General features: G+C 44.4%; 1 protein-coding gene across 2 annotated transcripts in view; it reads left to right on the top strand.

The window, feature by feature from the left end:
- The window catches only part of PPM1H (protein phosphatase, Mg2+/Mn2+ dependent 1H), a 169,726-nt gene that overhangs the window by 123,483 nt on the left and 32,032 nt on the right, over window positions 1-14,211 (top strand). For both annotated transcript variants that reach the window (XR_011048246.1, XM_068401703.1), the window contains exon 6: window positions 7,146-7,264. Coding sequence is in view for 1 of the 2 variants with exons in the window: in XM_068401703.1 (XP_068257804.1) it covers window positions 7,146-7,264 (119 nt within the window). In the remaining variant the exon portion in view is untranslated. The remainder of the gene's footprint in view (window positions 1-7,145; window positions 7,265-14,211) is intronic.

The raw sequence follows: 14,211 nt of genomic DNA, 5'->3' as shown, positions 1-14,211 counted from the left end.
TAACCTGTCCAGATCCCTCTGTAGGGCCTTCCTACCCTCCAGCAGATCGACACTGCCACCCAGCTTGGTGTCATCTGCAAATTTACTGAGGGTGCACTCAATCCCTACGTCTAGATCATCTATAAAGATATTGAACAGCACCGGCCCCAGAACTGAGCCCTGGGGAACACCGCTAGTGACCGGCCACCAGTTGGACTTTGCCCCATTCACCACCACTCTCTGGGCTCAGCCATCCAGCCAGTTTTTAACCCATTGAAGAGTCCACCCATCCAAGCCCCGGGCAGCTAGTTTGTCCAGGAGGATGCTGTGGGAGACAGTGTCGAATGCCTTACTGAAGTCTAGATAGACTACATCCACAGCCCTGCCCTCATCTACTAAGCGGGTCACTTTGTCATAGAAGGAGATCAGGTTGGTCAAGCAGGACCTGCCTTTCATGAATCCATGTTGGCTGGCCCCGATGCCCCGATTGTCCTGCATGTGCCATGTAATGGCACTCAGGATGATCTGTTCCATCACCTTGCCTGGCACCGAGGTCAGGCTGACAGGCCTATAGTTCCCTGAATCGTCCTTCCAACCCTTCTTGTAGATGGGCATTACATTCGCTAATTTCCAAACAGCTGGAACTTCTCCAGTTAACCAGGACTGCCGGTAGGTAATCGAGAGTGGTTTGGCAAGTTCGTTTGCCAGTTCTTTCATTACTCTGGGGTGAATCCCATCCGGGCCCATAGCCTTGTGGGTGTCCAACTGTCACAGCAGGTCACTAACCGTCTGCTCCTGGATTACGGGAGGTTCACACAGCCCCCCATCCCTAACTTCAGGCTCTGGGGGCTGAGTCTCCTGAGGACAACCGGTCTTAACATTAAAGACCGAGGCAAAGAAGGCATTGAGCACCTCTGCCTTTTCCTCATCCCCTGACACTACACTACCCTCCTCATTCAGCAAGTGGTGGAGGCTCTCCTTCACCCTCCTTTTGCTGTTGATGTATTTGTAAAAGCTTTTTTTGTTATCTTTGACTGTAGCAGCCAAATCAAGCTCTAATTGAGCTTTGGCCCTTCTAATCTTCTCCCTACACGACCTGGCCACGTCCCTGTAGACCTCCCAAGTTACCTGACCCTTCTTCCAGAGCAAGTAGGTTCTCTTTTTTTCCTTAAGTCCTAGTCTAAGTTCCCTGTTTAACCAGGCCGTTCTTTTTCCCTGACGGCTTGCCTTCCTACAGACTGGGACAGCCTGCTCCTGAATATTTAGCAATTCCCTTTTGAAGCATGTCCAGCCTTCCTGGACTCCTTTGCCCTTCAGGACCGATTGCCAAGGGACTCGGTCCGCCAGCCTCTTAAACAGGCTAAAGTCAGCCTGCCGGAAATCTAAGGCAGAAGTTCTACTCTTACCCTTCCTTACTTCCCCCACTATCGAAAACTCTAACATTTCGTGGTCGCTACTCCCAAGACGGCCACCGACCCTCACACCTCCCACTAGTCCTTCTCTGTTCACAAACAGCAGGTCAAGCAGGGCCCCTCCTCTAGTGGGCTCATTTACCACTTGCATGAGGAAGTTGTCCTCCACACATTCGAGGAATCTCCTAGATTGCTTCCTCTCTGCCATGTTGTATTTCCAGCAGACATCTGGCAAGTTGAAGTCACCCACGAGTACAAGGGCCAGCGACCGGGCGGCTTCTGACAGCCGCTTGTAAAACCCCTCATCCGCCTGCTCATCCTGATTGGGTGGTCTATAACAGACTCCCACCGTAATGTCCGCCCTGCCGACCTTCCCCCTGATCTTCACCCATAAACATTGAACCTTGTCATCCTCACCATCTTCCTCAATTTCAACACAGTCCAAGCACTCCCTAACATACAGCGCTACCCCACCGCCTCTCCTGCTTCGGCTGTCCCTCTTAAAGAGCTTATAGCCATCCATAGCTGCACTCCAGTCATGAGAGTCATCCCACCACGTTTCTGTGATGGCAACCACATCATAACCTTCCTGCTGTACAGTGGCTTCTAGCTCTTCCTGTTTGTTGCCCATACTGTGTGCATTGTTGTAAACACACTTCAGCTGGACTAGCGGCCTTGCCCCCGACGCAGGCAAAACTGTGCTTCAGCTAGTACTGATTGAGTAACTTGGGGCAGGGTTTCCCTATCCAGCTCCCATTTTAATTCAAGTTTATTGCCATGTATCCAAGAATGGCCTTGGGCATAGGCCTCTGGCATAGCAACTTCAAAAGAACAAGTTGACTACCCAGTCATTCTGACTTTTGAGCAGCTCTGGGCATGGTCACCCCTCCGTCTCCACCCCCTTTTTTTTTGCAGTGGGAGGACAGCATACAGCTGCAGATTGCAGGCAGGCCATGTGGCAGAGACAGACTTCTGTGTTAGGGAACTTGTGAAAGTATTGCAGAAGGCAATCTATCCTTTAGTCAGAGGGCACTTCTTAAGATGTAAGGCATGAAAGCCTTTCACCAATATTCCCTTGGTCCTTTGGCTTCTGTAGAGGTTCAGTGCACCATACTGCTTCCCTTCTGCTGGTGGATGTTTCCAAGCCTCCTTTTCTTTTGAATTTTTTCTTTATTTTCTTTTTAGCACTGTGGCAGGAGAGCTCACGCAGCACCCACTCCAGGAAAGCCCTGGCTTCCAATATTGGTGTATCTTGAGGGAGAACAAAATCCAGTATTGACTGGGAACTTCTCTGGTACATTCAGCAGTTGTGCAGGCAACGACTGCCAGAGGCAATTTTCCTTTCATCTTCTGAGGAGACTATTAATTTCAGTCATGATAGTCTAAATTGCAACAGTAAATGGCATAGATTTTTTACTTATTCCCTTGGAAAACGAGTTTAAAATGAATTATGAATGAGTGTGTTGCAGATGGGTGTATTTCTATTAGTTTTCAAAGTTGCACTTTGAAGATGTCATGTGAGGTCAGTGTGGTGTTAACTGCGTACCATGTCCATGCGTGTAGCCAGGCTGTGCCATGAAGGTTCACAGCTCAGACCAAAAATGGTGCACTGCTGCTACCATGGCAGGCTTTACTACTAGTAGAGGCTGGGTGGCCGTCAGTGGCAGTGAGCCATAGATGCTCTTTGTGTTTGGCACCATTCAAACAAAGGTTCATGAGCCTGCACAGGCATGGGTTCAAAGAGGACCTATTCTCATTGTTCAAGTGAGGATTCAGTGATACTAACTTATCTGCTGAAGGATGCTTGGAGAACCCAAGCCTGAAGAGGAAATGAACCTAGGTCTCTCAAATGTCAGTTCAGTGCTTCAGTTACAAGTCAGATGCGTCGTAATTCTCTTACAGTTTGTGGCTCCCTTCATCACCCAGCATAGGATTGCTTTGGCCATCTGACACATTGCACGATGCTGTGGTAAGAGAGATGTGTGGTTTTATGGAAGGAGTCCTGGCCTTTCATAAGAGGAGAAAGCAATCCAGGGATGGATTTGGCTCCCACTTCCCTCTTTCCTTCTACCACTACCTTCTTTAGTTTTAATCTCTGTTTGGCTTAAACGTGTCTGTATGATAATGGCTGAGTAATTTGCAAAACTTCTGGGTGCATTGTGCTGTGCATGCTGTTGTGAGCAGTAGTCCCATATAGTAGAATATCTAGTATAATATATTATATACAATATAAGAGGATAAAGTTGTAAGATATCATTGACCTAGGGGAAAACAGCAGTTCTGAAAATAACACAGAATACAGTGAAACCCTTAGTGCTCCTGATGTCCCAGAGCAGCGCGTACTGGAAGAGCTGGAAAACGCATCAGCAGGCCTTATTGAGATACGATAAGATACATGCAGTGTTCCCTGCCACCTAATTAACTGGCACGCTAGTGTGTAAGTCTAGGTTTATCTTAATTTCATGTTCGCCTTGCTGATCACCAGGAAACAGCAGGAAGTAAATGGCCTTTTGAAAGAAACGTGACTAATATTTACTTGAGTGAACTCCATTTAAAACAACTAATATTGAATGTAATACATCCAGCCACAAAATACACCATAAAATGGCAGAGTACCAAAAACACGTGATGCAGACTATGCCAGATTTGTGCCAAAGAACTGTAATAGCTTCTGAAAGAAAAATGATGGAAAATATTCCAGTTCCGTAATACAGAATAACAATGTTGTCTGAACATAACTTGTAAGGATATAGAAAGTGTTTGATAGTCACTCTTTTTATTAAATTTTGAGTTCTCTGAATGGTGTTTCTGATCTGAAGTTCTTGCAAATCAAGACTAAACAAATTAAAAAATGGAAAATACTGTGGTGCCTCATCACAGATGGAATTCTGGTAATCAGTTCACTTACCGTTTTTGTTTCTCGTTTGATCACTTGAGGGAATTTCGTGGTGTCTGCTTGTATATCTACTTGAGAGATCTGTAGATTTTTAAAGTGTTGCTTTTTATTTATTTTCTGGTTCTGCTGCCCAGCACAGTTTGATTGGAGTGGAAAGGCAGAAAACCCCTGCCTTGTAGTAAATGGAGAACAGTTCTCAACAAACCCACTGGAAGTCACAGATGAGTTTTATAGTAGAACATTCTTATCTCTATAGGATTACCAGTGAAGCATCAAAAATAACTGCTAAAAAGAAAAGGGTAAAAAATATAGAAAATTTTTAAAAAAAAAAAGCCCAACAAAAATCCCCATTTCTTCACATAAGAATTCAGCTCACAGGCACCAGAAGCTTCCAAATTGCTCTTTTCCCTCTGTTCCACTGACGCCAAAAATATTAGAATCAAGTTAAGATCCCTGGATTGTAAATCAAGCATTGAGGCTTGGCTGCAGAAGAGAAATCTTATTTGAACATTAGCAGTCCACTGGTAACTTTGCCAGCTTTATTAATCTTATTTCACTTGTGACCTCAGACTTTCCATCTGAGTAAATCTTTATGAAATGCAGTCTCTCCCAATCGCTTTACCTTTTCAATAAAGGAAATTCTTGTTTTCAAGGGGAAAAATGCTAAAAGCCTGTAACTTTTTTCTTCTGGACTTGTGATCTAGTCTAATAATTAATCTCATAATCTAAAGGTTAAATAACTTCATTTTGATGTCAGGTATGAGGTGGTGTGGGGTTTTTTTTTAAATAAGGCTTCTTGTTTTGTGGACAGGCGGCAGTAGTCTTTAGCGAGAAGTGGTTTGTAATGATTTAATCAAGATAGGCTGTGCATTTTTAAAAGTGAACTGAATTGCACTTTTAAAGCAGACTGACTTCATTGTTTACAATACCATAGACTAGAAAGAATTTTAAAATACCAAAAAAAAGTCCATCTCTCTGCTGTCAGTGTGTAGCAATACATCAAATAAATCATTAGGGATGTTCCATCTTTTTTTTGCAACTGGAATGAAAATAAATAAAAATAAAAAGTTTACATGTACTTTTAAACAAAGAATACAGAGTTCTGAAAGTAAGGAAAGCCTCATCTGGATTAATACTGCTAGACCTCTCAAAAGTCACTAGTGCTTCTCAACCATTTCTGTAATGAGGAACAGTGATCCAATTTGAGGGTCCTTGAAAACAATGTTTGGGGCGGGGGGGGAACCTTGGCCAACTGTAAGCTGCAGGAAAAAAATGTAATTCCCTTAGCTGTATATGGAGAGAGAATTTGATGGAGCTCCTGTTCCAGGAAGGGATCACAATGTCAAGATCAGACTTGCATGCTTGAAAGCCGCCTCTTGAAAGCAGAATCCAATCTTGTTGGCTACTTGCAGGAATCTCCCTCAGCTCCGTTTCAGCTGAGCTTGAGATGTTTTCTGGGAGGATGTCTGGGAACGGGGACAAGCTGACGGAAGGTTAGCACTGTGATGTGCTGAGCCTGATCCAACTCCTATTAAATTGAGTGGGAGCAGGCTCGGCCCTTAAATGCAGGAAATATTTTACTGTGAACTATCTGCATGATAGCTGCCAGGTAGATCAATAAGGGCTTCCACTGCTTCCTGCTGCTCACCTTTGATGAGCGCTAGATTTATGGCAAACCCACAAACTAAAGCCTGCTCATTTGGTCTGCCCTGATGGCAGCTGCTGCTGGAGATAAGACAGACTTTATTGCCTTAAATGGCTGGATAAGGAAAAAGAGTTATCTGCAGAAAGGTTAAGAAACGCAACTTTTTTCAGTTCCCTAGCCATTTGATTGTGTCTTCAGAAGAGCTTGCTCATGGTGCGGCTTTGGGAAGGGAGGGGAAAGGCTTGTTTATGCAAATATTAAAGAAAAATGAGTGAGGCTTATTTTGGAAATAAGAAATACAGATAGGTTTAAGGATTAACCTATCGTGTCAGGTGATCTGTGTATAAATCCAAACCTAAAATCTGTTTGGTGGACAAAGCCTCTCAATGCTCTCGAGTACACTCGGCTCCGGAGCACGTGAGCCTCAGGCATGGCTCTAGCAAAGAGGCCTTCCAGCATCTGCAGAGCAGCAACACCAGAAAGGGCAGCAGCAGTCAAATGTTAATACCATCAAAAACATTAGTTGCGGTTGTGACTCAAAACTGCTGCTGCTTTTCTTAAAGTCTGTCCTCTACAAAGGAAGTAGTTTTTAGAAAACAAGAAAATAAAGTACTCTGCAACTTGTGTTTATTTGCAGTGTCTCATGTGATGGGGTGTGGCACACTGAGCAGGTAGAAGGGAACATTTTTTTCAAGGCAGTGAAAATTAAAGTGTGGTAGTAATAGTAGGTTGTGTGTGCTGTTGGCATAGCTGAACTGGGAGTCAAAAAGTCTGAGCTTCACTCCTCACGCACCCCTCTAAGTCTCTGCTTGCTCCATGGCTTTGTCCTTTGATCGTCCCCTTCTCTCAGGTCACTGACTTACAAAAGGAGATGTGTTCCGTTTCATGAAGCCCTGCAGACTCCTTCAGGGTCAGTGGATGAGGCATACTTTAGAGATCCCAAATGTTGAGGAGCAGGGAGAAGTGAAGGATTTTGAGGTCAAGAGGACTGCTCCCTGTAAGACTGCTGCCAAATACCAGGCAGTGTCAGATCCAGTGTATGTGCGCATCGTTTGCTGAAACGGAGCTCATCATCTTCCTTGTTTAAAAAGGCAGGGGGAAAATGTGCGTGGGAAGGGAGCGGGAAGGGATGGTAATGCTACCTCATTAAAAATAGATGATGTCTTGTTTTATGATGTTCGTGTGGTATCTGTGGCTTGGTTTCTGCCCACAGGCTTACATGCAGCCCCACTTGCTGGGAAATGAGTTCACACATTTAGAGTTTCCACGGAGGGTGCAGCGCAAGGAAGTTGGAAAGAGGATGCTCTACCGTGACTTCAACATGACTGGCTGGTAAGAATGTGTCCTTCTCAGCATGGTGTCAGCCTTCTTCCCAACCAATGCCTGCTTTGTACGTGTCTCTGGTTAGTGTAAACTGCATCAAACATGGAGGTGTATGCTTGCGTACTAAAGGGAAAGGTATTTCCTTCTTTCAGATGTATTTTTCTTTTAGAAGTCAAAGTTTTAAATACGTTGACCTCCCTCTAGAGCCAGGACCTCTGTTCATTTTAACATGTGAGCACTCAAAGTGGAGCAAACACATAAAGGGGAAAACATGCCAGGGATCTTCCTGAAAGCTAAACAACTCTCCTGTCTTGGAAGTAGCTTTTTATAGAATTTGGACCAGTGGGTCTTCATGCCTTTGCATGCCAGGGAATGCTTGCAGAAGGGAAGAGCTACCTCCCATACTCCAGTGCAGCTGACCCCTGATTTGGGTAACCCCTGCGGAATTGTTTTAGAGACGGGGTCTGTCTGAATAAAAGTTGTAGCAAGCCTAAATTTAAAAGGCTTGAATGAACAGCATTGACTTAATGAAGTGAAGACAGGAAGAACGATGAGTTTTTTGTTTCTGGCTAAATGTCTTCATTGTTTTGTGTCACTTCAAGAGGCTCCTTCTCAAGTGACTCCTGCTCACTTAGAAAAGCCCTAATCCTTGCTGTTGTGTGCTCTGTGTGTGATCTATAAAGGCAAAGGCCCTGTATTCTAACCCAAACTATTCTATGATCCTATGAAATATGCAATTGGTCTTCACTTCCATGCTGTTTACGTTTTAACATCCTTAGCGAATATCCTTTCAGGAAGGGAAAGAATGGAGGGGGTTAAAAAGCCTGAACTCTTGTAGGTTTGGAGACTTGGATGATCACATGCAACTACAACTCCACATGCTTCTGATGTGTCCTATACTTTATAGACCATAAATATAATGATATTTTAATGGCAGAATAATGACCTAAGTTTAATATTATCTGGAGTGTTTGTACACAACATGTTAATCTGGGAATAACAGTCATTATCCATCATCTTGAACAGCTGCTAGTAGAAATATGCAGTCTCACCCTGAGAACGATGACTTCACATTTTAAAAAGGCTACAGGCATGAGCGAAAGAATAGGGACAGAATGAGAACATTGGATCAACTGAGGACTTAAACAGTAAAACATTTGGAAGATCATGAGACACTCTCCCAGTTTCTGCAAAGGGAGTTTTCTTATTAAACTCCTGGATGTCTCTGAAGGTATCAGTAAAGAATGGCTTCATGTAGACTTTCAAAAGCTCTTTTTCAAGATGCGAGATGCTATCAAAAAAAAAAAAACCCTCTAATTTTGGACCCCTCTAATTTTGAGGAGAGCTACAGAAGTATCATAGGCCAAGAACTTCCTGAGAGGAGGGTAAGAGCAGAATTATTTTGCCGTGGTTGGAAGGCAAAGAGGGTTTCTCCAGGTTTGTGGGAGTTGTTTTGCATTTGCCCAGTCGGTTAGTGGTCTGGAAAAGAGGTGAGGTTAAAATGGTTGAAGTTGCAGCATTGGCAGTGGGCATGGGCATCACAGTGATCAAATTTGGTGTTGATAAATACTAAGTAAAGCATGAAGAGGGAAAAATAACTATTTTGCATACTAGAGGTTCCAAATGAACTTGAGAGACTTGTCAAAAAGGTCAGTGAAAGTTCTTACTGTGATTTTTTTCCAGTCGAAGTCACCAGCAGGATGTTGGGATGCATACAGCATTGGACATGATAAAAATTAAATGAAGAGGTGATTCTGTATATCAGTTTGTACCTCATTTGTGAATCTGTGCATAGTGCTTCACCTTATTCAAAATGGTTATTGCATAGCTAATACTGTTTGGCATTAGAAGAAAGATAAATAAGAAGGAATGCAGATTTTAGATGTAGAATAATGAGTACGATAGAAGAGCTTGAGTAAGTCCTAAACGGATGGCAGATTTGATTCAAAGTATTGTTTTTCAGTACTGGTGTGTGAACTCTGTTAACTCTAGCATATGGCAGGGGGGAGAAGAGAGTTGATTTTCCTGTTGATTTTTCTGAATTTCCTGAAGTGTAGGACACACGTTGATCCACTTACAGATTATAATATGGTCAATGCAAAAATTGCCACCAGTTTAGCACAAATGTGCCTAGCTGTAAGCAGTTGTTCTGGAATAAATGCTTAAACTGTGACTTTAAAGTTTAAGTCTGAATTCACCTCAGTGTTGTCACTTGTGCCAAGCAAAAGCATGTGGAGACTGTGATGAGGCTACCTCTCTCTGCTGTTCCTTTTGACTTCTGGCTGGAAGTGGAAAACGAGGGCTACGTTTTTGACCTGAATGAAATCAGAATCTTTTGGCTGTTCCACATCCCACAGCTAGTGCATCAGTTACCTCTTTCTTTGTTTGCCTCAGGACAATAAAATGGTGAGGGAATTGCTCTATCACTATACATTTATCTAAATCAGAGCCCTTCTAAATAAGGATCCATTTATTTTTGCAGGGTTTTTGCCCAAGGGAGTCTTGTTTTCCATCAAATTGTGTGCAGTGATCTCCTAAGCAGAGGAGAAGCAATCTGTTTCTATTTATCCAAAAGCCTGAGTCAATTTTAATGGATGAGATTGTGGACAAGACGTTAGATTTCCAGCTTGGCGGTCCCTCAGAGGTGATGGTTTGAGGTGACTGGTGTTTCACAGTGGTCATTTTCCACTTCAAGGGTTTTGCTTCTATTTTCTTCCCTTTCAAATTCCTAGATTTAACTGATGTATCAGGGCACAGCAGCTGAGGACATGTCTGTTCTGCATTTATTTCTAAGGAAAATAAATACTCTGCCCTGGTGAGGCCGCATCTGGAATATTGTGTCCAGTTCTGGGCCCCTCAGTTCAAGAAGGACAGGGAACTGCTAGAGAGAGTCCAGCGCAGAGCCACGAAGATGATTAAGGGAGTGGAACATCTCCCTTATGAGGAGAGGCTGAGGGAGCTGGGTCTCTTTAGCTTAGAGAAGAGGAGACTGAGGGGTGACCTCATTAATGTTTATAAATATGTAAAGGGCAAGTGTCATGAGGATGGAGCCAGGCTCTTCTCAGTGACATCCCTTGACAGGACAAGGGGCAATGGGTGCAAGCTGGAACACAGGAGGTTCCACATAAATATGAGGAAAAACTTCTTTACGGTGAGGGTGACCGAACACTGGAACAGGCTGCCCAGAGAGGTTGTGGAGTCTCCTTCTCTGGAGACATTCAAAACCCGCCTGGACGCGTTCCTGTGTGATATGGTCTAGGCAATCCTGCTCCGGCAGGGGGATTGGACTAGATGATCTTTCGAGGTCCCTTCCAATCCCTAACATTCTGTGATTCTGTGATTCTGTGACAATATCTATAATGGAGAATAAATTAGCCTATATATTCCTTTTCTAGAAAACCTCAGATGGAGCTTTGGCCAGCCAGAGCTTGGTACACTAAAACGCTGCCAAACCTTTATCACTTACAATGCAGAAGATCAATTGTCTGAACCTTTTTTTGATCAGTGACTTCACTGTGTGTTAACATTTGCACATACATGTAGAGAGGTGCAGGTGATGCTAGGAAGAAACAGCCACTCTTACACTTAATTACTGAATCCTTTAGCAAGAGGGTGTAAAACTCTCTCTGCTCTGATGTTGCAGCAGGAAAATGAACTGTTTTATTTTAAAATTCAGAACACTTTCTGTGTTTTCTATTAGAAGCTGTATGATTATTTTTTTTCTTCGTTATTACCCTTCTCCTGTGCTCTGGAGCTTTTCAGATTCTCAACAATGGCTTGGCTTGCCCAGCTTGTTTGGATTACAAAAGGTTATTGTCTTCGGGTCTGTCATAATGCATTTGGCCTTTTTTTTGCTTTTTGCTTTTTCTTTCTTTTATTTTTTTTTCATGTGAAGTTTCCACACTGGCTTTGTCTCAACAGCCCACAGTGGTAGCAGAGCTGCCAAGTTTCCCCACAGCATTAGGACAACCACTGATCCAGCAATGTGTACTGCATCACTAGTCCAGGCTGCCTGTAACTGCTTTGAGACCAGCCTTTCCCTTCTACCTCTGGCTCTTCCTCTCTGTCTCCTTTCGCTGCAGCAGCAGTTGGGATGAGAAATCCACTGTATTAAATGTATGTAAAATAAATCCCATTTAGGTGGGAGCTGACCGTGAGCTGCCCCTCCTGCACCCTCGCTCCACGTGCGTTGTGGTTGAGCAACCATTGCAAAACGCATACTGTAGCTGGCAAGGCATCTTAAGAGCTGCATCTCCTGCTGAACAAGCCTCCGAGCTGTCTTGAGCCATAATTTGCTGGCAGACATCTGTGTTACTGACAGTCTTTCACAGCTGGGTCTCTGGGCAGGGGTTTTCAGGCCCATGGCTTGCAGAGGTTAAACTTGTATCGGAGAGAGGGTAGTTCTGATGGCTTTAACAAGTCCTGGCAACAGAAGCATCAGGGAAGACTTGGTGGGTGTGTGAGGAAAGTGCTGCCAGAGCTAAAAAGGGCTGAGGTAGAAATATATAGGGGGAAAAAAAGAATGTCTGATGATAACTGCTCACTTAAAGGACTGCACAGAATTAGTATTCTCTGTCTCCACCTTTTATTTAAAAATTAAGACATGGTTGGTCAGGTTTTCTTTACTCGTGGGTAAATCCAGTGTGAACAATTTTAAAGTACTTTGCTCTGACTATATCCTAGACACCTTCCCAAAACCTGGTTTTCTGGCTTACTGCGTCCCTCACTGGCACAGTGACTCCTTCCAGGGTTCCCCTCTCAGCCTCCTGTGGGGCTGGAGGAGCCGCACAGCGCTGCACTTAACCGAAAGCATCCAGAAGGCACTACCAACTGTCATCAGCTTTGGTGGTTTTAAAGTTAAGTTTTTGCCCTTCCTTAGAACACAAACAGTGGCCTTTCTGCTGCTGGTGTTGAAGTGGAGTTCTTTAAAGGCTTGTTTCCAGATCACAGCTTTAGCTTTTTTACTTGATGTTAGGGTGGCAAAAGAGCCCTAGACAACAAGTCCATTTTTTGACCTGATTTGTTGGCGACTTCCAACAAAAACGGTCCAAGCCAATCTGGCCCCTGCCACGCATCATGGGCTGAAGCCCCAGCCAGCAGCGAGCAGGGGAACTGGGCGCTGCCTCTGAGTATGCGGAGCCCTCGCCAGCTCTGTGTCCGTGTGTCTGGCGAGGGGGTGCTATGGCACACGGTTAGCCACCCGGGGGTCAGCCCGTGCCAGGGAATCGCCCGCCTGTGTGATTTATTCCAAAGAAGGAAGGCTGGTGCCCTGGGGCGAGCGCTGAGCAAAACCTGTTTTATTCTGGAGTCAATATTGGCCACTGCCTGGAAAGCCGCCAGCCTGCTCTGCGCTTACCCTTTCTTTCCAACAGGGAATGTCTTTCAGCCTCTAAGCATCTGATTAAAAAAGCAACTTCGCTTTTCGAGCCGTTTTATTTTGTTTGGGATGGATGCCTTTTGCTTTCATTGTGCAGCCTGCCTTGCTGTCTGCGGTTCAGACTTTGGCTCACAAAAACCAGGCTCTCATTAATCACTTATTGGGGATCCAGAATACCCCGGTGAGACCCAACGTACATATTTTGCTTGGTAACGCGTGAGCTGATTTGAACAAATATTGCCGATGCGGCCGCTTTCTTATTCTTCGTTACTGGGCTTGATGTCCTTTGACAGCGCGTCCAGGTAGCCTGCCAGAGGAGTGCCTGAGCAGATTGAGAAATGCCACAGAAATGCTTTATGGAGCAGGCGCCTGCGCTGCGCCCCCCTTTAATATAAATTGATTTATTGAATCAAGCGCAGAAGCCCTGCTATAGAAACCTCGGGCTGTATCCTCTGGAGAACCACCTAATAAAACAGCCCCAACTGACACTCCTCATTAGCTATTCCACTGATCCCAAGGCAGTATTTAAAGTGACAGTGTCCCTCTTTTCAGCCTGAATTTATCTGCTGGCTAATGCCTGTGGGTCTAATTAGCTTAGCATTATTAGTCTTATTCAGATAAGCTGCATTTCCTAACAGCTTGATTCCAACTTGTAAAAAGTAATTGGAAGTCTGCAGACCCTGTGCCATAACCTGCTTGATTGCGCCTTTTAGGCAAATTCATGTAATTTACAAAAAGTCATCCTTTCTTTTTTTTTCTTTTTTTCCCCCCTTTTTTAATTGAGCTTTTTAGTCTAGTGAAACCTTCTGTGCTGCTTCTGTTGAAATCCTGGCTGTATTGTTGTGTCCGAGACCTCAGCCATATTCTTTGTACAATTGCCAGGGAGAGATCAAATTTTAATTTCATAATTACTTCACAAGAAAGCAGCCTTTTCCTCAGTCATGCCTGGTATTAATTTCCTCCCAGCAATTTACATTTTCATAATTTAATGATTATGGGCCACCTTTGCAGCACTGGGCCCTTCTGGAGAAGGGAGAGATAGGATGTCATTTTTGCAGTAGAAACCATACTCCACAGCCACTTGCCTTGCCTTTTTTTGTCTTTGCTCTTGTCTCTCATTGCGAGGTGGCCAGGAGTGGGACAGGACGTGCCTCTTCAGTGTGCGTGGCCGGAGCAGCTTGCTGGGTTGTGCCTGGGTGTCTGGGGCACAGCTCTGCAATGATGAATGGCTGTTTGCAATGTGCATGTTATGCACCTTTTCAAGATTTGCGGCCCTTGCTGCAGGAGCAGCGGGAGGTGAGAGCTGACCTGCTGTGTACAGCACGTCTTCTGACAGTGACGAATGGCTCTGTTTTCCCCAAGTGCACACGTGCCACAGGAGCTGAGCCAGTGTCTTCGGGGCAGGAGAAAGCAGAAACAAGAAAGTAATAGTGCTGCAACAAAAGAGAAAACTTAAGTCTGGGGTAAGGCTCTTTGTAAATGGCCTCTCTGGGGCCAAGTGAGCCCCACAAGAATGAGGTTGGTCTGAGTCATGTCCTGCAAGAGCATCTCTTCCTGAAAGTAGCCCCTGCATGGCTGT

This window comes from Nyctibius grandis, chromosome 5 (assembly GCF_013368605.1).
Source record: "Nyctibius grandis isolate bNycGra1 chromosome 5, bNycGra1.pri, whole genome shotgun sequence".
Taxonomy (NCBI): domain Eukaryota; kingdom Metazoa; phylum Chordata; class Aves; order Nyctibiiformes; family Nyctibiidae; genus Nyctibius; species Nyctibius grandis.
This window is presented reverse-complemented; position numbering and strand designations above follow the sequence as displayed.